The sequence below is a fragment of the Epithele typhae genome, assembly GCF_022376455.1.
Source record: "Epithele typhae strain CBS 203.58 chromosome Unknown BXZ73scaffold_1, whole genome shotgun sequence".
In the NCBI taxonomy this organism is placed as follows: domain Eukaryota; kingdom Fungi; phylum Basidiomycota; class Agaricomycetes; order Polyporales; family Epitheliaceae; genus Epithele; species Epithele typhae.
In genome coordinates this window covers 544,628-569,634 of record NW_025954192.1, presented here as the reverse complement: position 1 = coordinate 569,634, position 25,007 = coordinate 544,628, and the positions used below count along the sequence as shown (strand labels likewise).

Sequence of the window (25,007 nt, the reverse complement as noted above, 5' to 3'; positions counted from 1 at the left end):
CCCTCCTTCATACTTATGCGACTCCCGTCCACCGTCGTCCCCACCAATCCCAGACCGTAGCCCCTGAGCCGCAGCCGTCCCCTCGTATATAACCCCCCTCAGCATGGACCACTCAGGTTCGTCAGCTTCCCAGCGCCGTCCCCGTCCGCGGACTCTCATGGAGGACGATCTCTTTCCAGTATGTGACCTTTGCTCGCGACTGCGCCGGCCAAGGGTCGAATGACGCTGACCACCGCCGCTGCGACAGGTCGGCTCTCGCGTCTTTTTCCTCGAAGGCGGAAAGCCACAGTTCGGAAACGTCAAGAGTGTGGAGAGGACAGAGGTCAGTATGGCTCGGTGCCTTGCGGGCGTCGGCTGATCTTGCGTTCTGCAGGGGCTCGACTATGTCGTTATCGTGCGAGAGGGCAAGAAAGAAGAAGTGGTGAAGCTACCGTGCGTGCTCCTCTGCCTGCGCACGTTCCTTGAGCGGCGCTCGTGTGCTCATGCTCACTCGCAGCTCCCACAGTGTGCACGGCGTCACCAAGGCCAGGTGAACGCACGACATTCTTGCCTTGGGGGTACTTCGGATCGTAAAAGTACATTGGACGCTACCTCACACATCCCCCGGACCGTCTGGCTCGTAATTTGTATCATGGACGCTGTAGAGCACGTTTCCCGCCCCTCGCATACCTCGCCTCGCTATTTACTACGCTTGGCCTAGACGATACCCCGCATCACCCGCATCCCCCGCATCCTGCACACACGGACCTGTACCACACTATACCACCACAATTAGACCCCAGAGCTCGTCGGCCAGCGATACTAGATTGGGTACGAAGGCGCAGCGCGGGCAGCTGTGTCCTTTTCACCCTCGTTTGCGACGTCCGGCATCATGTATTCTCTAGAGCATTTCTATGGCACGTTCGGTGGGATCACACGCGCGGATCGCGGACAGGGCGGACGACGGCGACGGGCCTCGCCCTTCGGGTCTTCGGGATGGCCCAACGTTTGATTTGCAACGGACATCGGGGAAGGGTCGACGGCGCGAGCTGCTGTCCGCTCTGGACGGCTTCGTCCTCGTCCGCCTCCTCTCCCTCTCGGACCACGGCCCGGGTGTCTCCCTCCAACGCTCGACCCCGGCCGACACAGCCGAGCCGATCTAGACGCCCCTCCTGTCCTCCGCCTGTCGAGCGCTGCGACATCTGCCTCACCCTCCTTCTCTCCGCCATCTCGACCCGCCCGCTCTCTCTCCGACCGCGTCCTGCCTGCCGTGCGCGATGGACGCTTTCGACGCGGCCCAAAGTCCCGCCCCCATCCTCCTCCTCCGGCTCCTCTGTCCTGCTGAGATCGCAGACCGCGTCCGCTCCAAGTCGAGCACAATCAGCCAGTACCTCCTCCTCGCCCTCCATCTCGTCCTCTACGCAGCCCTCGCCCTCCTGCTCTCGGTCCACGCGCTTCTCGAAGACGCTACAACCCCACTACACGACGGGCTCTGCCGCCTGCTCGCCCTCCCGCCGTGCACCGTGCACCCGCCACGCGAGAGCGCCGTGGTCATCATCGGCGCCGACGACGGTCAGTCCCCTCGAGTCTCTCATACCCTCGCCGAGCTGCTGGATCGCCCACGCGTGCTCGCCCTCGGTGCGCGCGGTGGCGATCGCCCTTCATGCCCGCTTGCCGCGGCACGATTAACCCTCGCCCCGCGCAGCCCTCGGCAGGCACATCGCCCTCAGCTTCTCGCAGCGCGGCTTCACCGTCTTCGCACTCTGCGCGGACAAGCCCGCGGCGCCGCCCGCACCCGCGGACGCCTCCTCGAACGTGTCCTCATCTTCTGTGAGCGCAGCCCGCCCTGTCCCTCTCCCTCCCTCCGCTCACCGCTCCCCCTTGCCTGGCTGATCGTCGCCCATGGACACCGTCTGTGTGCCCCCCGCTTGCCACTGTGGTTATTCCTGGACAGCTTATCCAGGAATGGCACCAGAGGATCAAGAAGGCCTCTGGCGCCCCGGGTGCGCCCTGGGGGCTCGTCGCGCCGATCGTGCTCGACATGGGTTCGCGCACGCAGCGCGCGCGCGCATGCGAGACCGTCGACGCCTACTGCTCTACCCACCGTCTCACCCTCGCCGCGGTCGTCGTGCTCCCCCTCCCTTTCCCACACGCTCCCCCGTTCGGCCCAGGTGCGTCCCTGTCCCGTCGATCCCCGCGCGGTGTTCGTTTGCACTAACTTCACGCGCTATTTCCCGTCTCTGCGCCGGACACATGAATGCACGTCTGTCCACGCACGCCCACACGCCCTCGACACGGACCCACACCCGCGCCGCGTCCGCAGACGGGCTCGCGGCCGGCCCTGATAGCGCACGGCCGATGACGCTCGGCGACGCCGTACGCGCGGGCGTCGAGCTGCCCGCCGCGCTCGTGGACGACTACGCCGGCCTGCTCGCCGGCTCTTCCGGACGCGTGGTCGTCCCGCTGACATGTGCGTCGTGCGTTCGCTTGGTCTGGCCGGTCGCTGAATGGCAATGACGCACGCGTGCTGCTGCTGCACTGCTAATCAGCGAGCTGGCCGGAGCATGAGCAACAGCAACCGCGCGCGTCGACGTCCGTCGCGCTCCACGCAAGCACCCTGCGCGCGACTGCGCGGCTGCTCGGCGAGGCTCTCGCGCCACGAGGCGTGCACGTCGTCACTGTCGACGTCGCGCGCGGACCCTCGACCCCGAGGTCGGCATTCAAACCGGAGTCCAGTGACCCGGCGTCCGCACTGTGAGTTTGAACGCATCCCTCCCGGGCCCCCCGCGGGCTTCGCACCTTCCGTGTTCTGACAGAGATTCCCTGCCCGCGGCGGCCAGCGCCGCTGCGGTAGAAGAGGAAGCAACGACCTCGGGCGCAGGGCGTGAGCCCATCGACTCGCCCACTCAACGTTTCGGCGCCCGTACCGACGCCGTTGGACGTGCAGGGTTCACATCGGCCATACGAGGCACCATCGAGGACGTTCTGAGCCGCTTCGCGCCTCGCAAGGAAGACGTGTTCCAAGCGGTGCACACCATCGTCCGATCCAGGTCCGTCCGCGTCCGCGTTCTCGCGTTCTCTCCTCCGTGCTCTCGGCTTCGTCGGATCGGGTGCTGACCGGGCGAGCAGGTACCCGCGCGAGCGATACGCGGTGGGCGCGCGTGCAGTCCTGCAACATGCGTGCGCGGCGCTCCCGCTCCCGCTGCGCCTGTGTGCGCGCGCGGCCGCGCTGCACGCCTTCTGGTGAACCCCGACGTGACCGGCATCGCAGCGCCCACACGCGTTCTATTTCCCGGACGCGATCGGAGCGCAGATGATTCTGAGAGGAATGGAGGAGTGTGCCATGTATTATAGACGACGGACGCCTCGCGACGGGTCACGACGGTGCCGTGGGTGGGCTTCCCGGGGGCAGGCGGTCCTACGGACGGCACACGGAACGTAATGCGACGAGGGTTAGCACGTCGTCCTCGAGCACGCGCCCGACGGGGCATGAGATCGGAGGAGGACTTACTCTGATCATGATGCTCACGCGCTGCCCGCCGCTGGCTGCCCGGGATGGGTGTGCGGGCAGGATGGCGTGCGTGTAATGATAACGTAGCTCGTCCCTGCGCGTTCGCAGCACGGGGGCATTAGTCGCCGCCTGGGACGACGGGGACGGACCGGCGCACCTCTGCATGTACACGCTCCCGGACGGCAGGGCGAGCTCGTACCGCACGGGCTCGCCCCCGCCCTCGTGGTGGCTCTGGAGGCGGAGCGTGCGCTCGTCTCCGAGGGACACGCCCAGGATCCAGGAGCTGCGCAATCGCGGGTCAGCGTGCCGTGCACGAGTGTTGAGAGCTCACGCTCAACGAGGGGGGACGCACGCACCCGAACGCGTCCACATGGTCGACATGCGGCTGGGCCGGGCAGGCCAGGTCAGCTCACGCGGAGGGGTGGTACGATCGCACGCGTGCGCGCACTCACGTCGATCTGGCCGTCGGACGCGAGGTGGAGGAGGTGGGTGTGGGTGTCCACGGCGGGGTGCAGGCGGCGGAGGCGCTCGAGCAGTGGGCGGACCTCCGGCGCGTCCTCCGGCCACGCGGTGACAAGCATCTCGCGGTAGCGCCGGATGACGCCGTCGTAGTGGCCCTAAACGAGGTTCGCCGTCGTACGTCAGCGCGCGGGCGGCCGGGGCCGGGGCGACGGGGCGGGGCGGGGCGACGCGCCTCTTGGAAGGTGTACAGCTCGTCCGGGCAGAACTCGGCCGGGGGCGTGCCCGTCCGCGGCGGTTCGTGCGGCGCGTGCGCGCGGAGATGGTCGCGCTGGCGCCGTCGCGCTCTGGGTCTCTCTTGGCCGTCGAGCTTCTGGAGCGCGGCGCGGAGGAGGACGCGCTGCTCGGGCTCCGAGAAGAACGCGGGCCAGAACGCGAAGCTGGGGTGTTCGAGCAGCTGGCGCGAGGCGCGTGAGCTGAACCGCCGGCGAGTCGGGGGAGAGCAAGGGGACGGAGCCGGGGCTCGCCAGGAGCTGGTTGAGAGCCTGCGCAAGGCAGAGAGGGTGCCGGACGTGGGGGACAGCATGGGGCGAGAGGATTCGTGTCACGGTCAGGGGCGAAAGGAGGAGAGGCGCGGGCGGAGGACTGTCGCGCCGCGGAAGTGGGACTGCGGGAGTTCCCGGGGAGCGGTGTGCCGCCCAGGCCTTCGATCGTCTCCCTTCTCGCGGGAGACGATCAGGCCGCGAGGCGTACGAAGGAGTTAGAATCAACTCTAATCTCCGCCTTCTATCTCTGAGGCACCCGAGCTGGGCTTCAACTTCGTGGTCCGCTCTTCATGTAACGTAAGTATCCTATCGTTGTAGTGAATCATCTCCAGTGGCCGGACATGTGCTGTCCATCGGCTACTCGCAGGCATGGAAGTCCTTCCTTCGTCTTATCCACCCTGTTAGCCCCTTTCATGACGGACGTCAAAGGCCCAGGCCCCCAGACCCTCGAGACACCAGTGGGCTTGAATGTAAACCCACTACACACCACCCTCAATTTGTGATTCGGTTGGCACACGCATGGCTCCGTATGTAAAGCAAGAGGTTCCCTGAGTAGAGGTAACTTCGACACATACCCAGAACACAATGGCCGACAATCGCTCTCGTTTTCGTCGACAGTCTGACAAACCGATCGACCCAGGAAACTTACTTGGAAGGTACATGTGTAGGCAGAGTCTGCGCTCGCCTACATCGGAGCTAACCTAGGAGTTCGAGGACATGACTGGCGAAGTTCTCAGTCAGACCCCGACAAGTCGTCGAGGATCAACATTTAATCTTCAAGACGGGCGGCCGAGCGCTCGCCGGACGTCCTGGTATAATGTGACCCTCGCGCCCGTCACAAGCAGCGTGACGATGCCACGCACGTGGGCTGATGCCGCACAGAGAGGGCTCTCGCTTTGTGCTTCGCACTTGCTCAGTGCCATCTCCTTCTCTACACAAGCACACCCTTGCTCCACCCCCGGGACTCGCAGCGCTTGATGCTCTCGTCTTTGGATGTCGGACAAAGATGACGACGTCTCACAGCAGTCCAACAATCTCTACGCTGCTCTGGCCCGCACCGCGACCCGAAGCCTGGCCCTGTACTTCTCTAGACCCGTCAGACTCTTCCGGCCCTCGAAAGGTGCGTCATCATGACGCTCCTTACCCCCCTGTTCTCACCCCCTGCTCGCCCTTCTCTCTTCGCAGTCTCCGGGTGGCATTCTCTCAGAGGTCTCGCGGACAGTCATGGGAAATCGCTATCACCGCAGTATGTCTCCTGGCTGGTGAAGGAACACGGAGTGCGTCTCTATCACCGCTGGTTCATTTGCTTGTGAGATGACCCGCTATGGCCATTGTCAGCTGTCCGTCATACCCAAGCATTTCGTTCCTCCCATCCTCGTCAACGGTCTTCTCGGTCTCGTTCTCTGGTCCACCTACACCGAAGTTTCCACGGCCCTTGATTCACACATGTCGAATTATCCAACCGCTGTCGCCGCGATCTCTGGAGGCGTCGCTGGCGGCGCCCAGGCGCTTCTTGCGGCTCCTGCCGAGAACATGCGCTTCGCTCTGGAGGGCACATCTGCCGCCACGGGTTGGCACGACGCGTGGCGGGAGGTTTTCCTCAAGACCGAGCCTACTGTGCCCATCGGTCGTTCTCAACAGCTCCACGAGGCGCGTCAAGTTCACCACTGGATGCGCGAGGTGGGCGAGATGGCAGGGCGCGGATGGGAAGGATGGGGCTGGGGGTGCATGAAGGACATTTGCGGTGCGTTCGCTCTCCTTCGACCCGTTTCGCGCGCATACATCTCACTCGGAGTACCGACAGGCTTCGCCGTGTTCTTTTCCATCTTCGAGATCACACGCGGCGCTGCGGCCGACACCAAGGCTTTGACCCAAGACTACCTCACCCGTACCCGCGACGACGGCAGCGACCCCCGCGTCGGCGCGATCCGCCGCAACGCACCGCGTGTCGCCCACGCCGTGACTCTCGTCACTGGCGGCGCCGTCGCGGGGCTCGCGTACGAGCTCGTCTCCCGGCCGTTCGACGCCGCGCGCAAGGCCGTCCACCACGACCGCCTCTCGCACCCTCCCTCCGAGAAGGGCCACTCTGCGCTCCGCGTCGTCCTCCGCCTCGCGCGCCAGGAAGGACTGAAGACGTTCTTCGCGAACCCGAACCACGTGCCGCACGACCCCGCGGTGTCCGCCGCGCGCCGCCGGCTGACGACCGCGCTGCGGACGCTTGGGCGCGTCGGGCCGTGGGGCGTCGGCTTCCTCGCGTGGGAGGCGTTCGGTCCTGGGCTGGCGTAGCAGCCGGGCTCGGGCTCGGGCGCAGGCGGGTGGCGATACCTGTGTGGATAGATTGATACCTCGATAGAATGCCATGCGCCTGGCCGCTCCCCGCTCAGCACTCGTTCCTCTGGGCGCGGCGTCGAACGTGCGAGGGCTGCTCACTCCGCCCCTCCCGCATCTCGCACCCCTGTTGTAGGCGCAAGGCACAATGAACGCGGATGCGCGAATCACAGAAGACGACAGAAGACGGGAGAGGGGCCACTGCGCGCAGTGAGTCCGTCTCCAGGCGTCCTCGCGCGGGATCCGCGGGCGCAGGGGGCGCACAGACGATCCCGCGCTTACGGTGCTCTCCCTCTTCCTACAGACGCCACGCGGTTGCGGCAGATCTGCGAGCATCGTTTGCTTGGACCTGGCCATGTGCGGCAGACGCTTCTGCAACGGCGAGCTTAGAGGTTCGCGTACGTCAAAGACCAGCCGCCAGTGGCCCAATATGCCCGTAGGCGGACGTGCACACTACGGGTTTGAGTAATGGCGAAGGTTGTGGTGTCCACTGTTGTGGACCGGGCGGCTTTCCCCGGCGGGGGAGCGGAGGGAGAGCGCCAGTGCAGTCGTCGTTCGGGCTCGGTGGGCCCGGACTCGGGCAAACGCCTCCCCCCCGGTCCATCAACAGGCCCCCCGATATTCAACGCCGATGATGGGAAGCCTCCGTGTCGTGGTTAGGGCGGTCACAGGAAGCTACGGATCCTGTGTTCACTCGGTCCAGCCCTGCCACACGCGGTGTGCAGGGCCGGCTCGGGGAAAGGGCACTTCTATCTTCCAGCCTGGTGCGCGGTGCACGCCCCTCCGTCTCTTCTTCGTGTGACCCACGACGAGTAGGAAAATAGCAGGCGACTGGGAGACCGGTCTGCTGCCGTGCGGGGCTGGGATCACGGGCTATCTCTCTCCGCTCATTCTCGTCGCTCCCCTCACCTTCGACTTCACAGGCCTGCACGGACATTCCGCGGTGTGTGTGGGCTGCTGGCGGCCTCGGACACCCCATGAAAGGCGCGAGGCTCTGGAATCGGACGGAGACAGCGGGAGAAGGAAAGGGGGTATATACATCAACACGGTGGGTGTCTTCCTCGCACACATACCACTTGTGGACCTCTTTTCACTTCGTTGTCTCTATCTTGTGCTCGTGCCAACGTATGTCGGTTGGCCAAAGCTTAGCGTGGTTTCTATGGATAGAATGTCCGGTAGCAAGTCTCATTGCAGCACGAGCGTAACGCACCCCTTGAAGCTTGACAGCTGGTTGCCGTTCTCCGGAGACGCAGTAACCCCGGTGTAAGCTGAGGTCCAGGCTCGTGCCCTTCGCCACGCTGTCCCTCTGGCATCCAGCAGCCTCGCTCCCGCCCCGAGAAAGGACGAGAGACTCCGATCGTGATCCGCCGAAGCCGCGAGGTGAGCGCTGCCCTCCTTCTCCCCTCTGGGTCATCGACTTACACCCATCTTCCGCAAGGCTCCAGATTGTTACATGACACCGGGACCAAGTTTGTCGACCTCTCTCCGGCGGCGGATAGAGACCGTTGGTCGCGCCCCCGACCCCGGGCTACCGCCTCTCTAGGCCGCGAGGCGAGCGGCGTACACAGGACCCCCGTCATCCGGGCGGCCGCATGGCACAGTGCTCGTGTGCGTTCTGGTTCTGCTGACCTCCCGTCGCAGCTTGTCATGGGGTGCCCGAGGATCCCTCGACCCGAACGAGGACCGTCGGCGGGCACGTCGTTCGCTGCATGGCCTGGTCTCCGCTTGCGCCTGGAGACCGGCGTCGGGCGAGATGCCGTCCTTCAAGCTAGGGGCGGTATTCTCCTGATCTCCCCTGGGCCAGACAACGGTCGCGGGTCGGGGTATGTGCGTCAACATCTCGTATGGACGAGGATCGCCTCCTATCAGTCGGGTGCAGCCGGCAGACATGGACTTTGTGCAGGCAGCCTCGCTGGTATGGCGTCACGAACACGCGGACCGACGTCCGCCAACCAGCGTCCTCTGTAGGTGCAGAAGAACCGAGGAATGACAAGCACGGCTCTCACTCGGAAGGTATCGTCCGCAGAGGTCGCACTGTGAATCACTAAACCCTACCCTATTCAAGACGCCACCAGCAGACGCGCTCCCTCCCGCTCAGGCGTGCTCGCACGTCCTGAAACGGGGCTGGCACTGCTCGCGGTCCACCCCGGTGCACGACTGCACCACGAGCCCGCGGCCCCTGCCTTCCCAACGACGTACGTGTGTCGCGGCGGGCGCGGCCTGCGGACCAGCGCACGGTCGCCGCGCCAGCTCCCTGGGTCGCTCCGCCGCATCGATGCAATCTAGGGCACCCGCACGACCGCGATCGCCCGGAGGATGGCCCACGCCCCGCGCCCCGCACCCCGCGCCCCGAGCTCCGAGGAACCCCGAGCCGACGGTCGCGGTTTTACGTCGCGCGGGGGCGTGCGCCCTCGGACCAGGACATGGCACTGGCCCCGCGCACGCACCGGGGGGTGGCAGGGCCGCCCGGCCGCGGTCTACCCTGGTCGCGGCCGCGGCCTAGGTGCTGGTTGAAGCCAGGAATGCGTACGCGTATACTCGACGCCGCACCCGGCGTGCTTCTCCTGCGGGTCCCCCGCGTTGGCGCTAGATCGACCGGAACCCTAACCGCCCCCTATGCGCGCCGAGAGAGCGGTGCACTGCACCCTGCGACGGCGGCCGTGCACCCTCGAACTCTGCGGACGCGTCGGCAGAGGTGGGATGGGCAGCGTGCTCGTTCATCTCCGCCGTCCTTCTCGCCGGCGCGCGAGAGGGCAGTGGGGACGATGGGTGGGCTGTCGCGCGGAGGGCTGGACCCGGTGGAGGCAGCAGCGATGCCCCGTAGAGAGCAGAGGAAGCTGTGCGGAGGTCGAGGGGATAGCACACCGAGAGCAGCTGTATGTCCTTCGAACGCCTGGATGAGGAATCGAGCGGCCATAGCCTGTAGTAGATGCTGCGCACCTTCTTCCGCGTGGGCAGCGTTGTAGCGGTGGCGAGGGGCGCGCGCGTCGGGCCGTGAACGTGTTAAACTGCGCGCGGTCCCCGAAGCGTCTTCGCCTGATTTCGGGCCTCGCCTGTGGTGGGTTCGGGGAGCGTCGCTGTGGATGTGGGCTCGGTTGCCCGTTCTAAGGCGCGCCGCTTCTACCGCCCGGCATCGGGGCAGCGTTGCGCCCGCCGAACGCGGAGGGCGGCTGCAGCGGCAGAGGGCATCTGTCGAACCTCCGCATCCGCCTCGCGGTCTTGTCCACGCGCGGCAAGTCCGAGTCCTTCGCGTGGTGGGCAGCGGGCGCTAGATCCGAGACGCGCCTCACGTGCGGAAGACGCGTGCAATTTCTGGAGGCTTCGATCGCGCCGCCGTTTCTGGCGAACGCCCGCCCGCCGCCCGCCCCCCTCCCGCCGTCCTTTCTCCCGCATCCACCACCCCGCCCCGTCCGCCCACCCTATCCGCCCACCCGATGGCCATCTGCACGCGCAAGGGCTGCCAGCAGGAGTTCGATCCCGCCGACAACGCCGGCGATGCGTGCACCTTCCACCCAGGCGCGCCCGTCTTCCACGAGGGCCTCAAGTCCTGGGCCTGCTGCCAGGCCGTGAACAAGCCCGTGCTCGACTTCGATGAGTTCATGAAGATCCCGGTGAGCCCCCCGCCCCACCCTCTCCCCTTCCGCGCGTCGCCCCCGCTCCGCCGCGTGCGCGCGCTCCCCCGCTCACCCGACGATCGATGCCCGCGCAGGGATGCGCGACGGGCACGCACTCGACCGAGGCGCCTGCAGTCCCCGCGCCGAAGCCGGCGCCGCAGGCGGATCTGAAGATGACCTCGTCCTCCCCCGGCGGCGCGGAGACGTACTCCTCGCGCCCCACCCCCGCCCCCGCGACACCCACCCCGCGCGAGACCGCGGTCCCCGCCCCCCCCGCGGCGGCGCCCAAGTTCGTGGAGGAGGAGGACGACCCGACGGCGGCGGTCCCGGAGGGCACCAAGTGCCGGCACAACGGCTGCAAGCTCGTGTACGCCAGCGACGAGCTCCACCGCGCCGACGGCGGCGCCGAGGCCGAGTGCACGTACCATCCGAAGCCGGTGAGTGCGCGCGCGCGCGCACGCGCGGAGAGGGCGCCCGCTGACCGCCGTCCGCGCGCAGCCGATGTTCCACGAGGGCAGCAAGGTGCGTGGCCGCTCCCCCCGCTCGCGCCCGTCGCGTCGCGTCGCGTCCCCGGAGGCGGTCCTCACGCCCCCGCCCCCACCCCGCCTGATCCGCCGTCCGAAGGGCTACCTGTGCTGCAAACCACGCGTCCTCGAGTTCGACGAGTTCCTCAAGATCGAGGGGTGCAAGAAGGGCCGGCACGTCTTCGTGCCTAAAGCCCGCGAAGGTGCCGTGAGTCGATCGCAGTCCGTACCACGAACGCGGAGGGTGCTCAGTGGTCCGCACGCTAGGGCGAAGAGGTGTTCACGCAATGTCGAATCGACCACTACCAGACGCCCTCGGAAGTGCACGCGTCGGTGTTCGCCAAGAAAGCGAACACGGAGACCAGCACCGTCCAGATCGAGGAGGACGAGGTGCGCCTTGCTCTTCTCCGGTCCGACGCATCGAACGCCGATTCTTTCCCTCTGAACAGGTGCACATCGACCTCTACTTGCCCGACAACAAGCGCTTCCGCAAAACCCTGCAGCTGTGGGGACCCGTCGACGTCGAGGCGTCCTCCTTCAAGTTCTTCGGCACGAAGGTGCGCCGCCCTCGCCGCGATGCAGCCCCCTGGTCCTGCGCGCTGACCTTCTCCGTCCTAGCTGGAACTCAAGCTGCGCAAGAAGGACAACAGGAGCTGGACCCTCCTCGAGAAGACGGACAAGGACCTCGGGAACATCACCTACACCTTCGGCGTCGGCGGGCGGACGGGCACGATCGGCGCCAAGGAGCTCGTGCTCGACGACGTCAACAAGGCGCGAGAGTGAGCCCGTGCGCGCCGGCCAATGGGCGTGCTTGTACGTCTCCTGGCGGCACGCGCGCGGGCCCTGAGGAGCGGGAGCGAGTGACGAACGGACAGCAGTGCTAGGCTAGAACGCAAATGAGGAGTGTGTATGATGCATCGAGCCGTCGCAATCTAGTCTAGACATCTACGCTCTACGACACGCGGGCGCAGGGTGAGGATGAGTCTGTGAGGTAAAAGTAGGACAGGCAGGGGGGTTATGATACTGAGGGAGGCGGCGATTAAGGGAATCTAACAGACTTATAGTTTAGCGGGCAGCTCAATCTCCTCGTACATCTCGACCACGTCCCCTACGTGGAGATCGTTGAAGTCCGCGAGGTTGAGGCCGCAATCGTTGCCCTTGCCAACCTCGAGGACGTCGTCCTTGAGCTGCCGTAATGTGTCGAGCATCCCTGCGCGAATCGCGTCAGCGTCCCGCGGAACCACTGTAGCCAAACCGGGAGGGAGCACTGACCGTCGTGGACGACCTCGCCTCTGCGCACGACGCGCGCACGCCTGCTCTTCTGGATCGTGCCGTCCATGACCTTGCAGCCGCCGACCTGCGTCGTGCGCTGGCGCTTGAGCTGGATGTTGAACAGCTGGAGGACATTCGCGGAGCCTGTCACACGCCGCTCAATTATGGGCGGTAGGAGGCCGGCGACGCGGGTCTTGACCTCGTCCATAAGCTTGTAGATGATGGTGGACTCTACGATCGGGACATGTTGTGTGGCGGCTTCTGCCTGGACTGGGCGCGGAGTTTTGACGGAGAACGCGACGACGACGCCTGGGAATGCAGCAGTAGAGGTTAGAAAGGTATTAACGAAGACCTCGAGACGCGCACCATCAGCGGCCTTGGCCCGCATAACGTCCGACAAGGTCACGTCCCCGACACCCGTGGCGATGATCTTCGTCTTCGCGGCGTCGTTCCCGATCACTTCGAGGGCATTCTGGACCGCCTCGACACTTCCGCTGACGTCGCCTTTCAGAATAATTCTAAGCTCCTTCGGACCATCCGCCTGGGCAGCCGCAGAGCCCTCCTCGCCGTCCTCTTCCTCGCGCCGGGCGCGCCGCTGCTCGTTGACGGCCTCCATGTCAACGAGCTGCGCCTCCATGTCCGCCTTGCGCTCGCGGTTGGAGAGGGCCTTCTTGATGTCCGCATCGGAGGCGGTGAGGACTTCGTCGCCGGCAGAAGGCACCTCCTTCCAACCGGACACGGAGACGGCCATACCGGGGAGGGCGACCTTGACGGGCTTGCCGTGTGAGTCGAACATGTTCCGGACCCTGGCCGACGTCCGGCCGCAGATCAAGTTCTGTCCCACTTTGAGGCTGCCACGCAGCACGAGGACGGTGGCGCTGGGTCTGCGGTGAACGGTTCAGATTGATATTGTTCTTGCGAGGAATGAATACTAACCCGATGCCCTTTTGCACCTTTGATTCGAGCACGTGTCCCTGGAGGACACCCTCTCGTTCTGCGCGCAGATCTTGCATCTCTGCGAGTGCAGATATAGTCTCCACCAGCTGATCGAGGCCTTTCCCAGTAAGTCCGGAGACGGGGACTGAAGGCACATCCCCGCCGAAAGTCTCCAATTGTACACCGTCAGCCAGCAGCGCGTGCTCGACCTTGGACTGCAAACGAGTTAGTGACGAGTGTTCCGCTACACATCACGAGTACATGGCACACTTACGATGTCGGCATCCGGCTTGTCAACCTTGTTAATGGCCACAACAAATGCGACGTTGGAGCTCTTCACCAGTTCCAAGACCTCTCGGGTTTGTGGCATGATGCCGTCATCGGCAGCGACGACGAGAACCACGACATCGGTTACGCTCGCTCCTCGGGCGCGCATTGCTGAGAAAGCAGCATGTCCTGGGGTGTCCAAGAAGGTGATCATACGCGCAGGCTCCTTGCTACCGTCAGTGGCAGGAACAGGAACAGAGAAGGCACCAATGTGCTGGGTGATGCCACCAGCCTCTCCCTTGGCCACAGATGCGGAGCGGAGGGTGTCCAGCAGTGTAGTCTTCCCGTGGTCTACATGTCCCATGATGGTGACAATGGGAGGCCGAGCCGGCAAGGTATGAGGTTCAGGGTGCGTTGGTCTGTGCCGAAGGTGAGCAAGCTATAGAAGCCCCCCACAGGAAAAGAACATACGGTGTGTAGATGTCAAACGCAGCTTCGTCATCAACGATAGGATTGCGGTTGAATTCCATAGCCAGTAATGATGCATACTCGGAATTGAGCACTGTGTTATGTGTAAGAAATTTACAAGCTCATATGGACGCCGCGCTTACTGTGATCGTGTGCAGCTTCGTCTGCCATCCCGGCGCGGATCATTTTCCTCCGCAAGGTGTCTTCGCCCGGAATCAGCGTATCACAGAGGGACACAATGCCCGCGCAACATACCGAGTCGAACCTTGAGTAACCTCGCCAGATTGCCGACAGTGACAACGCTGGGAATATACACATCGACCTTCACGGCCCTCGACGCCTTCATCTTCTTCGCCGCCTTCTCTTTTTGTTGCGTGAGATTCGCAGAACGGCTCTGCGGGTCCATGGCAGGCTCTGAAGCCTTCCCGGAGAAGAGCCCCATCATCGAAGACCGCTCTTTATGCTGCCGTCCGTGTCGCCTGTGATGCAAGTCGGAATCGCTCACCGCTGAGGACGGAATCGGGGGAAGAATGTCCTCCATCGGCGCCCACCGAGGCTTTTCCTCCACCGCTACCGACCGAGCCTGCTGCAACACCTCCTTCAGCTCTGCAGGATTCGCACTCTGTCTGCCCTCCCTGTTCCTGTCTCTCCTCGGACCAGCATGTTGGTCTTGTCGAATCAAGGGTACCCGGTCGTCTCGAGATCTCTGAAAGTGTTGGCTGCTCCCCTTGCCAGACGGACCCGGGGTGGGAGTCGGGTCATGGCGACCCCATTCCCGCCTCCGTGGCTGGACCTTGGACGCGGAAGAAGCAGACGAGGGTCTGTCGGAGTTGGGACGCGCCCACGACCGCGAACTCGGAAGATCTGAAGTGGAAGGGGCGGCGCGCGATGGTGGTGGCGTACCCCAATTTCTACTTGCAGGTAGGGGACCAGTTGACGCAGTGTTCCAGGAGGATGGTCGCGTCTCTGCAAAAACACCTGGCTGTATATGGAGCCGCTTTAGCACGTCTGCGCCCATATGTTCGAAGACGGGTTACCTTGAGCTGTGTCGCAGTGGCGGAAGAGGCCTGCCGCAGACCGAGGCGTGCAACGCGGAGAGATCTGCGCATTTTTCGGCCGAAGGAGCGACGGGGGTCTATGTAAGCCGAAAACCGTGCCAGATACGCAGCTAAGCGCACTGAGGGCGAGAGAAGGACGTGGGGTGAGGACGAGTTCTGCGAGGGGGCTGGAAGCGCCTGGACGAGCACTTTGGGCTACCGGCGCTTGCTCGTGCATCCACGCTTCTACCAATAAGCGCCTAAGGACCGGCTGGGCATGATTCCGCCTGAACAGGGCCTGTTGTTTGTGCCGCTCCGCTACTCGACCGGACCAAGCAAGCATCGCCCACTATCTACTACGGTTGCCACACATAGTCAAGTTCCTGCACCACCGAAGCCCGGCTGCTCCCATTGTATGTTGTATCTGTGCAACTGCGAGCACGTCGATCCGCATCGTCATTCCCTCTTTCCTACTAGAGTACATAGGATACCCACACTTGTGGATGCGTTCAGAAGGCAAAAGGCGGGGTCTCGGCTCCGAGCTGTTGTGCGAGCCCAATCTCTGCACGCGGATGCTGCAGGTGACCGGCGAGTCTCGTGACCTCCCTAGCATTGCTCCTCGGACACCAATACAGTATCGTAACCCTACTCCTCCATAGCCTCCGTTTCAATCAAGGCCGAGCGCGGGAACAGGCTGATGTCGAGGTCCCCTGCAAACTGCTGAAAAACAACCAAAACCGTCAGACAACTGTCTTTGCCGATAACGTAATCTACTCACCTGGTGCCCACGAAAGATGCGCTCCGCTGCAACGGCGTACCCGACCTCGATTTGGTACTTCCCCGCAGGTTCACTGCGGGTCCTCTTCTCTGGAGAATATTGGGAGAATCCCTTGGCCCCGTTGAAGTGATTTGCAAGCACCCGGCCGTGGGCGTCCTTGGGGACGACAAAGATGAACGAGAAGCGTGTCTCCTGCGTGAACGAAAGACCGTGCTCGAGTAACTTCAGGAGGACTTGACTAATACCGCCTTGTTTCAAAGTGTGTCTGGTGGCGATGGTAACCTGGAGGAATGTGACATGGGAGCGGTCCGCGCTCACGACAAAAGCGTCGACCGTCGAAAAGTTCTCGGGACAGACGAACATCAGGCTGGAGTCCGGTGGGTTGCGAAGAATAGACAAGTCGTCGAAAGAGTAGGCTTTCACATCAGAAAGCTTGAAGTCCTTCTCTCCGTCGATCTGGCAGAGGAGGTGGTCTGAAATACACCAGGTGAGGGCCAAGGTCTCGAAAGCGTATCCGGAGATGGCTGATAGATGTCTGAGAGCTCTGAACATCTGTTCGCGATTAGCGAGTCCGCTTTCCATGATAACTTTCATGACGCGAAGGAAGAGGAAGTTGGTGGGGATGATGCATTCGGCCACGGCTTTTAAAGACATTGAAGTCCGGCGTCCTGTATCGGTGGGCTGCATGAAGAAGTGGTTGTGATACCCTTCGACGAGGAAGTTGGGAGCGGGGACGATAAGATTGCGGGCAAGCCAGGGTGCATCCACAGCTTCACCGATATCTATCTCGGGCCCCCGGGAAGTCCGCCGGATACGCCGAACGCACGTCCGAGCGCAGGGTCCGAGAAGCCGCATAATCTCCACCGGAGAATAAAATTCCTTTGGGAACGACCTAGGGCGAGACCGTTGAGATGATTGGTGATATTATAGGAGACGTCTACTCACCCAAGTAGGAAGATCTCCTTCTCATTCCATAGCTTCATTACCCAGAAGTTCGCACTCATCAGCTTCTGAAATTCCTGATAACGATGTTCTTGAGGGGAGCTGGAGAGGATAGTCGTGTTCGAGACCAGTCTAGTAGAAAGTTCTCCAACGCCCACGTAAGCATCGACCAGAGCCAACGTCTCAGGCGGCGGGGAGTAGTTACCATCCACTCGTTTGAAGCCACCGCCCATAAATGACGCATGATAGATGGAGATGTCGGAAAAATAGACCGGGCGACGCTCGAAGAGGCACTTAAGCAGCGTCGCCCAGAGGAAAAGGGTTTTTCCTGCGTGATGAACGCTGAGCACAGATAATAATCGACAGCACCCCACGAACCGTACCTATTCCGGGGTGGCCGATGACTACAAGATTCTCCAGTGAGGGATCCAAGGCCATGTGGGCCCAAAGATCTTTATACTCCTGACGGATCATCACCGTCTTTCGCAGTTGGGGAATTTGGATATCAGGACGGATGTACTCGACGCCGCCGCGGGCTTCAAAAGGGCTTTCGGGTCCATTCCAAAACCGATTGATCGCCACCGGTTCCCACCCTGACCCTTCGACGGGTGCTACGAGACGGAGAGAAGAAGATCGCAACTGAGCAACAAATTTGTTCAACATGCGGGGCTCCACTGACCTTCAGGAATAGCAGCGGGCAGCGTGATGAATATGTTGACAACCTCGTGACCGAGGTCTAATACCAACAAGGGATCGTCTCCATCGAGGCGTTTGCCCACCGAATCGTCGGGGTGATCGGGGTTCGACATAAGATTACTCATCTCTTCTGCGGCGATGTCGGTGTTGGGCCACGAATTCACTAGCTGGATGATTGACATGTTCACGCAGACGCAATAGACGAACGGAGGATGTACTTACCTTCCAGAGAACCACGCCATCCTCGTCTACTTTAAAGTATGACCCGACGAGACGCCTCAACGATACCACACGGTCCGTAGCGGGTGTGTAGAACTTTCCGAGACGCACAGGGTCTCCCGCTGATCGGTAGAATATAAACAAAGGGTTCGCGGGTTTTTTTGATGTCTACGGTATCAAATAGTCGGCGAGAGGCACGAATTAGCGTGAAAGTGGGCGTACCATTATATTTGGGGGGTGCAGTAGCTTCGTACGTGGAAGAGCTGCCCAGGGGAGTCAAGGGGGACAGTGGAAGTCTTCGAGGCAGTCGGGATGCATATGCAGATGGCTCGTTTGGGATGAGCGGAGCTTGCAACTTAACCCAACAGCCCCACAGAGCTCCACACGAGCCGAAGGGCGCTCGCACCGCGTCTGTCCGCTGAATCTGCATCCCCCTTATCGTCATGTTCACCAACTTTCTCGATGGAAGCCTTTGATCATGGACACTGGTATGTTTTGTTTTTATTGGAACCATGCCCCTTTCCCAATATATGCTATTCAGGTCTTTTTTGGTAGAATATGATTGGCTTACAGAGGCATTCAGTGGTCGGGCGCATGAGATCGCAAGATCGAATAAGATACAACATGGAAGCGCGTTCGACACTATTGCGCCAGGTGTACGCGGCGGCTACCAGAACTTCACCTTCTGCCAGGGGTGAGGCGGTGGATAGCATGACATAGCATTGACACCATCGTACATACTGTCAGGCAATGATATGGCAATTCAAGGCCACGGTCTTGATCGCGTATTGCAACGACCTTGCCCGCCCAGGTTCGACTGGGATCGATTGCAAGATGGCGAACATCCTGCGACACCATATCAATCAGACCGATCCCCTTGCGACGGCACGGCTATAGTTGAACTCAACCTGCCCTGAAGTGCCGTCGCCTGTCACAATTTCAAAGTTGGACTTCGAGTCCGAGTCGTGTCTCTTGCTCTTTCCTCCCACGCTCTCTCTGTTCCGAACTCCCTGTCGCCTCCTCTCAAAGCTTAGAACGTCGTCGGCCGACACCACTTCATTCACCACCAGTGCCTCCCCCTGCCCCGGGAATTATGTTGCTAGTCATCTGTTGCTGCTGTCCGCCCGTCTGTGGAGTCCACACTTGTCCTCTGCCCCCTCCGCTGCCCTTCTCCTCGTATTGACGATACTCCTGCCCTGCAACCCTCCCTCGTGCTTCTGCATCCGTTTCTGTTCCTCTCGGCCTTCCTGGTTAGTCACTGATGTCATTCATATCGCGCTGTTCACTGTCAGTCTAGCTCTTGTCCGTCTCTACCGCCCCGCCCCGTTCTCTTTCCTCAACGTCCTCGTCCTCATACCTCCCATTCCGTCGTCTCCGTTTCCCGTGTTCATGCTCGGTCTCTCGCCTAGACTACCAGGATAATCTAGGTTTGCCATGATCATGTTTGACACCGTCTGGTGTATATCATGTCGACCTTCATGTAGTAGTTTAGTAAATGCTATTATTTGAGACCATTACAAGCGTGAACCAGTGAAAAGGACGACAAGAAAACGGGACTGCAAGACTGGAGCCCGAATTGCAAGGTGGACGCCTGGAACAGCCATTTGGCGCGCGGTCTTGCGATGACCTTGCAGGAGAAACTAGTCATCTGGCAAGAACGTTCCAATTCGGATCAATCTTGGGACTGTTGCAATGGCATTGGAAGGGCTTCCAAGCCCGATTCAGTTTTTCCGACAACAGATGGGCTTGTGGCTCAGCGGTAACGAAGCTGCTGAGCGGCGAAATCATCATGCGAGTGGGGGTTCGGATCCTACCGAGTGCATTACATTTTTCAGACGCCGGGCCAGGCAGGGCCTTCACCCGCATTTCCTCCTGGAGGAATAGGTCTTCGAGCAACGGTACACATATATATCCTTGTACTTATATGAATGAGCGGCCAGCGGGGCATCGTTGCCCATGGAGCCGAGAGGCTCCTTGCCGTTGGCGAACATCGGGAGCATGAGGAGATGGAGCTGCTCCAGCGTGAAGCCGGACGTGAGGAGCTTCGGGTCGTTGCTGAGGGTGAATTCGTCGACGTCGCGAGGGCGCCACGGAGACGATCGTGGGTACCTCGAGGATGTTCGACTCCACCTACGACGCGAAGTCCTGCTTGCGCGCGGTGGCGCGCTTGAGTTCTTTGTCGTCAACGATTCGGCCGTCCTCGGTATCGACCAAGAGCATGCGCCCAGGCTTGAGGCGACCCTTCTGGATGACCGTCTCCGGGGCGATGTACACCGCACCGACCTCAGAGGCGCACACCATGATGTCCTTGTTGGTAACGACATACTGTACGCGATCTCCTTGTGCCGCATAACAACCTCGGGTATGCGCATCATCGGGCAGAGGGCGACGTAGCAACATTTGAAGGGGTTCGCCGCACAGGGGGTGTTTATGGTGCATGTTCCAGGGGGGCGCGAGGCCGCTTCAACGTTCGTACAGGACAGTCTGTGCGACGCGCGTCGAAGCTGAGAGCATGTCCGCGAGGTATTCTTAATCTGATCTAAGGTGTAATTGTACTCAATCCGGGTGTCGGCAGTGTCGGGGAGCCTATCTTCTCACCCTTGACTCAGAATGCTCGTCGAGTATGTCATTCCAACATTTCCCCAAATATGAATCATTCCACCAAGCGCTACGCCAGGGCGGCGTCCTCATAGGGGACCGGCGAGTCTCGTGATCGCGTGCAGCTCATCCAATACATCGTGACACTACTCCACAGCCTCCGGTTCGATCAAAGCTTCACGCGGGAACAGGCTGATGTCGAGGTCCCCTGAAAACAGCTGAAGTAAAATCGAAAGCGTTAGACGACTCGTCTTTGTCGGTAATCTAACTCACTCGCCTGGTGTCTATCAAAGGTGTGTTTCGCGGCAACTGCGTACCCGACCTCGACTTGGTACCTCCCGGGAACCAGGTTATCGTGGGTCCTCTTTTCTGGAGAATATTGGGAGAATCCCTTGACCCCGTTGAAGTGGTCTGTAAGCACCTGGCCGTCGGTGTCCTTGGCGACGACAAAGATGAACGAGAAGCGTGTCTCCTGCGTGAACGAAACACCGTGCTCGAGTAACTTCAGAAGGACTTGACCAACGCCGCCTGGTTTCAATGGGTGTCTGGTGGCGATGGTAGCCTGGAGGAATACGATGTGGGAGCGGTCCGCGCTCACGACAAAGGCGTCGACCGTAGAGAAGTTCTCGGGACAGACGAACATCAGGTCGTCAGCTTGGTCGCCAAGAATCGGCAAGTCGTCGAAGGAGTGGGTCATCACATCAGAAAGGACGAAGTCCCCCTCCTTTCCGTCGATCTGACAGATGAGGTGGTCAGAAATGCACCATGCGAGGGCCAAAGTCTTGAAAGCGTAGTCGGAGATAGCCGATAGAGGTTTGAGAGCTCGTAACATCTTTTCACGATGAGCGAGTCCGCTTTCGATGACAACTTTGATGACGCGCACGAAGAGGAAGTCGGTGGGGATGATGCATGTGGCCACGGCTTCCAAGGACAGTGAAGTCCGGGGTCCCGTAACGGTGGGCTGCATGAAGAAATGGTCGTCACATCCATCGACGTCGACGTCGAGGATGGGGAGAAGATCAGTATAGGAAAGTAAGGTCGCAGCAGGACCATAGGGTTGCATTTTGGCCACAGCTTCACCGATATCTATCTTGGACCCCCGGGAAGTCCGCCGGATAAGCGTAGCGCACTTCCGAGCGCAGGGTCCAAGCAACAACATGATCTCCACCGGGGAATAGAATTCCTCTGGGAACGGCCTAGGGAGAACCGACTGAGACGATTGACGATGTTATAGGTGCCTTCCACTCACCCAAGTCGAAAGATCTCGTTCCTATCCCATAGCTTCGCTGCCCAAAACGTTGCTCTCTGCCGCTTCTGAAACTCCTTGTAAAGGTGTCGTTGAGGGGAGCAGGAGAGGATGGTTGGATTCCCGAGCAGTCTACTACAAAGTTCTCCAACGCCCACGTAACCGTCAACTAGAGCCAACACCCCGCGCGGCGGACCGTTGCCGGCATCCACTAGCGCGAAATCACCTTGCGCAAATGACACACGATAGTGGGATATGTCGGAGAAAAAGACTGGGCGACGGCTGAAGAGGCACTTTAGCAACGTCACCCAGATGAAAAGAGTTGTTCCTGTGTGATGAACGCTGAGCAAGGATCATGGACGGCATTCCACGAACCGTACCTATTCCGGAGTGGCCAATGACTATAATGCTCTCCGAGGGATGCAAGGCCATATGGGCCCAAATATCCTTGTAATCCTGGCGGATCATCACCTTTTTTGTCGGAACGACAAGTTTGACATCAGGACGGATGTACTCGATGCCGTCCCGGGCTTCGAAGGGGCTCTCGGGTCCATTCCAGAACCGGTCGATGGCCTCCTGTTCCCACCTGTTAGAGTCGAAATGCTTTTTGGAAGTTACTGTGAATGGAGAGATGGCATCTGAGCAACCAAAATGGTCCGACATGCGTGGCTCTACTGACTTTCAGGAATAGTAGGGGGCAGTGTGATGAAAATGTCGACGCCCTCACCGAGGCCTGATACCAACATGGGGTCGTCTTCCTCAAGGCGTTTGCCCACTGAATCGTCGAGGAGACCAGGACTTGAGACAAGATTGTTCATCTCTTCTGCGGCGACGTCGGTGTTGGGCCACGGATTCACCAACTGGACAGTGGATTAGTAGTCACGCAGACGCAATTCTAAGCGAATGGAGGGGGTACTTGCCTTCCAGATAACCACGCCATCCTCGTCTACTTTGAAGTATGACCCAACGAGACGCCTCAAGGAGGCCACACGGTCCGTGGCGGTTGTGTAGAACCTTCCAAGACGCACGGGGCCTCCCGTTTGTTGGTAAAATAGAAACGAAGGGTTCGTGGTCTACGACATCGAGATGGTCAACGACAGCGACGATTTGGCACCAAAGTGTGCTTTCCATGATCTCTGGGGTGGGGGGCAGCTTCGTACGTGGATGGTCTGCCCAAGGAGACCAGGGGGATAGGAGAGGACGCCCGGGATGCAGGTCACTCGCCAGAATTGGCGGGGTTTGAAACCCAGCCTGACGGCTCCTCGCGGCCCGGGCCAGACGTCTGTCTGGCCCGTTATTCGTCTCACTCATCGCCATGTTCACCAACTCACTCTAGGCAAGCATTTTGTAACCACCCACCTCTCCCAAACTCTGCTACCCAGGTCTTCGTTCATTCGAGCAGCAGCCGCTTTTGAAATAGGCGCTTTGCAAGTGATGTTCCGGTCACTTTATTTTCCCGCCATCTTCTCTCTGAACCCCGACACGCACTCTCTCATCGCGCATTCTTGACATAGGGGCGTCCACCTGTCTAGTATAAAAGCTAGCCGAGAGAACGGGAGACGCTTTGGGCTCAGTTGATCCCTACATCACTCGGCTCAGAATGCTCGCCATGAGACTGCGAGATTGAATTATATCCAACATGGAAGCGCGTTCTATACTATTGCGCCAGGTGTGCAGCTACCAGAACTTCACCCTCTGCCAACCCTTCCAAGAACCAGCGTCTGTAGTGGTCCTCTGCACCCGGTGCAATGATGTGTGCGCCCAGCCTTGCAATACTGTCGTTCATGTACTGTCCCGTGAAGCCCAGCTTCGACATCCCATGCTCCGCAAAGAGGTTGGCGGTGGCGAGGCCGTCAGAGTATCCTCTGGCAACAGCGAGCTCCGTTTGATCCAGGCCATGAGGGTCCCCACGCCTGCGAAGATTGGGTCGGAAGGGCCGGGAACGGGAGTAGCTGGACCCATCTCCGGACACGGCCACCATGACAGGCTCGGGAGACGCGCCGTAGTCGTCCCATACTCGTATGGCAGAGAAATCCGTCCGGTGGTTCATGGATGCTTCGCCGTAAGAAAAGAAGCTAGCCGGAAGACTCGACCCAGCTGCGGCGCGGAAGCACCATCCGGGGTCATCCATGCATTGCTCCTTCGTGTATGCTATGGTTAAGACACATGAGTTGTGAAGCGTCATGGCGCCTTGAACGATCACGCTTACCCCAGAAGGCCCAACCTGCGGTCTCGTTCTGATATATCTCCATTTGGGTGGTGCAGAAGTCTCTACGGGCCGCGTCCTTGTCGGGCTCGTTCTTGAGGCTGTCATCTGTGAGAGCGCAGGAGAACTCGCCGACGATGAGGTTCCGCCGCGCCCGTTGGGAGGCCGCGGCGAGAGAGTCGGCGACAGATGTATGGACGTCGTTGGTGTGCTGCGACGCCGGCTCGGCCTCGTCTTGCGGGGTGAAGACGAAGTAGGAATGGGTGTCCTCGACGACGAAGTCGGGTCTGTTCGCTACGAATTCGCTGAACTTGTCGCGGTCGAACCCGTCGTGGATGTAGAGTGGGAGGCACTCTGCGGCAGGGCTCACTGCTCGCATGGTGGAGATGGCAGTGGAGTCTCGTCGGAAGCATCAACACCGGGTCCACGCAGATGCATGGACATAACACTCACAAAAATCGGGGAGCAGTGGGTCGTTCGTGGGCTCGTTTAGGATCTGGATCCCAACGACGTTCGTGACGTTCACAAGCTCTTCCACCAAGAAGGTAAGAACGTCCAGCGTCTTGTTGGTGAACCAGTCGTTGCCGAAAAGTTCCGTCTTCCCATCAGAGATTCCGGAGTGCGGCTGACCGTTCTGGCTGCCTGGAGCACCGTGAAGATCGACGAGAACGCCGATGCCGACGTCCGAGGCCATGTTGACAGCTCGTACGACACGACTCCAGGCGTTCCTGTAGACGTCTTTGACCGGCTCGAAAGGGGTGCCGACGCAGAAGTCAGGTCCAAGGTTCCAGTAACCAATAGGGAGCCGCACAGTATTGATGCCGATGCTGGAGAGGTAGTGGAAGTCGACGGGGGTGATGAACGAGTCCCAGTGGCGTTCCAGCAGCGCGCGAGCAGACTCGGTAGATCCCCAGCCAGAGGCGATATCGATTTCCGAGAGCATAGATCCAGCAGCACAGGTAAAGAGAGAGGGCACCATCCAGTTCTCGTGGACGAACCTGCATGGCGAATGAGCGTGAGATTTGCGAAGACAAGTTAATTGAAGGATGCCCACCAAGATCCTAGGTTGACGGCCTGCTGCTGCCGGTAGCGGTACACATTGGCTTTCGCCGCATCGAAGAGTGGAAAGTTTTGAACGGAGACGTCACCAGGGTCGTAGGGTTGAACTGAGCAGTCATGGTCCGGAGCGACTCCGAGATTCGTCCAAGGCAGCGGGTATATGGCGTCGCATTCTACCCCACAGGAGCGATCTTCTGCTGCTAAAGGGTGCAAGGCTCTCGGAGTCAAGCTGAGCGATTGTAGGAGAACGGTGAAGTTTCGGGGAGAGAAGACCATTTCGTGGGGTTCAAATGAAGGAATGCAGGCGGAGGGAAAGGCGATGT

At 60.9% G+C, this 25,007-nt stretch overlaps 10 protein-coding genes across 10 annotated transcripts; 4 read left to right on the top strand and 6 right to left on the bottom strand.

Annotated features, from left to right (window-relative positions):
* Positions 1-157: 157 nt before the first annotated feature.
* Positions 158-533, top strand: BXZ73DRAFT_95489 (uncharacterized protein; the record flags this gene model as incomplete). The annotated part of the gene is made up of 4 exons (XM_048026803.1): positions 158-178; positions 248-322; positions 374-432; positions 497-533. The coding sequence occupies 4 exons, from the start codon at positions 158-160 to the stop codon at positions 531-533; spliced, it is 192 nt and encodes a 63-aa protein (XP_047883696.1).
* Positions 534-1,256: 723 nt separating this feature from the next.
* BXZ73DRAFT_95488 (uncharacterized protein) lies at positions 1,257-3,226 on the top strand (the record flags this gene model as incomplete). Its single annotated transcript, XM_048026802.1, has 7 exons — positions 1,257-1,617; positions 1,685-1,809; positions 1,943-2,150; positions 2,303-2,449; positions 2,529-2,733; positions 2,796-3,029; positions 3,109-3,226. 7 exons carry the CDS (start codon positions 1,257-1,259, stop codon positions 3,224-3,226), a joined length of 1,398 nt encoding a protein of 465 aa, XP_047883695.1.
* A 129-nt stretch (positions 3,227-3,355) lies between these two features.
* Positions 3,356-4,535, bottom strand: BXZ73DRAFT_95487 (uncharacterized protein; the record flags this gene model as incomplete). The annotated part of the gene is made up of 5 exons (XM_048026801.1): positions 3,356-3,397; positions 3,491-3,773; positions 3,847-3,875; positions 3,943-4,107; positions 4,131-4,535. 5 exons carry the CDS (start codon positions 4,533-4,535, stop codon positions 3,356-3,358), a joined length of 924 nt encoding a protein of 307 aa, XP_047883694.1.
* Positions 4,536-5,487: 952 nt separating this feature from the next.
* On the top strand, positions 5,488-6,780 carry BXZ73DRAFT_86194 (uncharacterized protein; the record flags this gene model as incomplete). The annotated part of the gene is made up of 4 exons (XM_048024111.1): positions 5,488-5,614; positions 5,680-5,771; positions 5,833-6,238; positions 6,299-6,780. 4 exons carry the CDS (start codon positions 5,488-5,490, stop codon positions 6,778-6,780), a joined length of 1,107 nt encoding a protein of 368 aa, XP_047883693.1.
* A 3,476-nt stretch (positions 6,781-10,256) lies between these two features.
* On the top strand, positions 10,257-11,743 carry BXZ73DRAFT_95485 (chord-domain-containing protein; the record flags this gene model as incomplete). Its single annotated transcript, XM_048026800.1, has 6 exons — positions 10,257-10,433; positions 10,532-10,873; positions 10,935-11,168; positions 11,228-11,350; positions 11,410-11,517; positions 11,579-11,743. 6 exons carry the CDS (start codon positions 10,257-10,259, stop codon positions 11,741-11,743), a joined length of 1,149 nt encoding a protein of 382 aa, XP_047883692.1.
* Positions 11,744-12,018: 275 nt separating this feature from the next.
* On the bottom strand, positions 12,019-14,089 carry BXZ73DRAFT_37441 (initiation factor 2; the record flags this gene model as incomplete). The annotated part of the gene is made up of 7 exons (XM_048018006.1): positions 12,019-12,170; positions 12,233-12,541; positions 12,599-13,116; positions 13,169-13,383; positions 13,443-13,854; positions 13,907-13,997; positions 14,047-14,089. 7 exons carry the CDS (start codon positions 14,087-14,089, stop codon positions 12,019-12,021), a joined length of 1,740 nt encoding a protein of 579 aa, XP_047883691.1.
* Positions 14,090-15,585: 1,496 nt separating this feature from the next.
* BXZ73DRAFT_95483 (uncharacterized protein) lies at positions 15,586-17,538 on the bottom strand (the record flags this gene model as incomplete). The annotated part of the gene is made up of 5 exons (XM_048026799.1): positions 15,586-15,660; positions 15,719-16,610; positions 16,664-16,988; positions 17,044-17,271; positions 17,340-17,538. 5 exons carry the CDS (start codon positions 17,536-17,538, stop codon positions 15,586-15,588), a joined length of 1,719 nt encoding a protein of 572 aa, XP_047883690.1.
* Positions 17,539-19,431: 1,893 nt separating this feature from the next.
* On the bottom strand, positions 19,432-19,876 carry BXZ73DRAFT_95482 (uncharacterized protein; the record flags this gene model as incomplete). Its single annotated transcript, XM_048026798.1, has 2 exons — positions 19,432-19,630; positions 19,710-19,876. 2 exons carry the CDS (start codon positions 19,874-19,876, stop codon positions 19,432-19,434), a joined length of 366 nt encoding a protein of 121 aa, XP_047883689.1.
* A 443-nt stretch (positions 19,877-20,319) lies between these two features.
* On the bottom strand, positions 20,320-22,736 carry BXZ73DRAFT_72847 (uncharacterized protein; the record flags this gene model as incomplete). The annotated part of the gene is made up of 6 exons (XM_048021803.1): positions 20,320-20,381; positions 20,447-21,369; positions 21,423-21,645; positions 21,800-22,036; positions 22,099-22,279; positions 22,497-22,736. 6 exons carry the CDS (start codon positions 22,734-22,736, stop codon positions 20,320-20,322), a joined length of 1,866 nt encoding a protein of 621 aa, XP_047883688.1.
* Positions 22,737-23,076: 340 nt separating this feature from the next.
* Positions 23,077-24,960, bottom strand: BXZ73DRAFT_37655 (glycoside hydrolase; the record flags this gene model as incomplete). Its single annotated transcript, XM_048018057.1, has 4 exons — positions 23,077-23,570; positions 23,629-24,024; positions 24,079-24,623; positions 24,680-24,960. The coding sequence occupies 4 exons, from the start codon at positions 24,958-24,960 to the stop codon at positions 23,077-23,079; spliced, it is 1,716 nt and encodes a 571-aa protein (XP_047883687.1).
* Between the last annotated feature and the right edge of the window lie 47 nt (positions 24,961-25,007).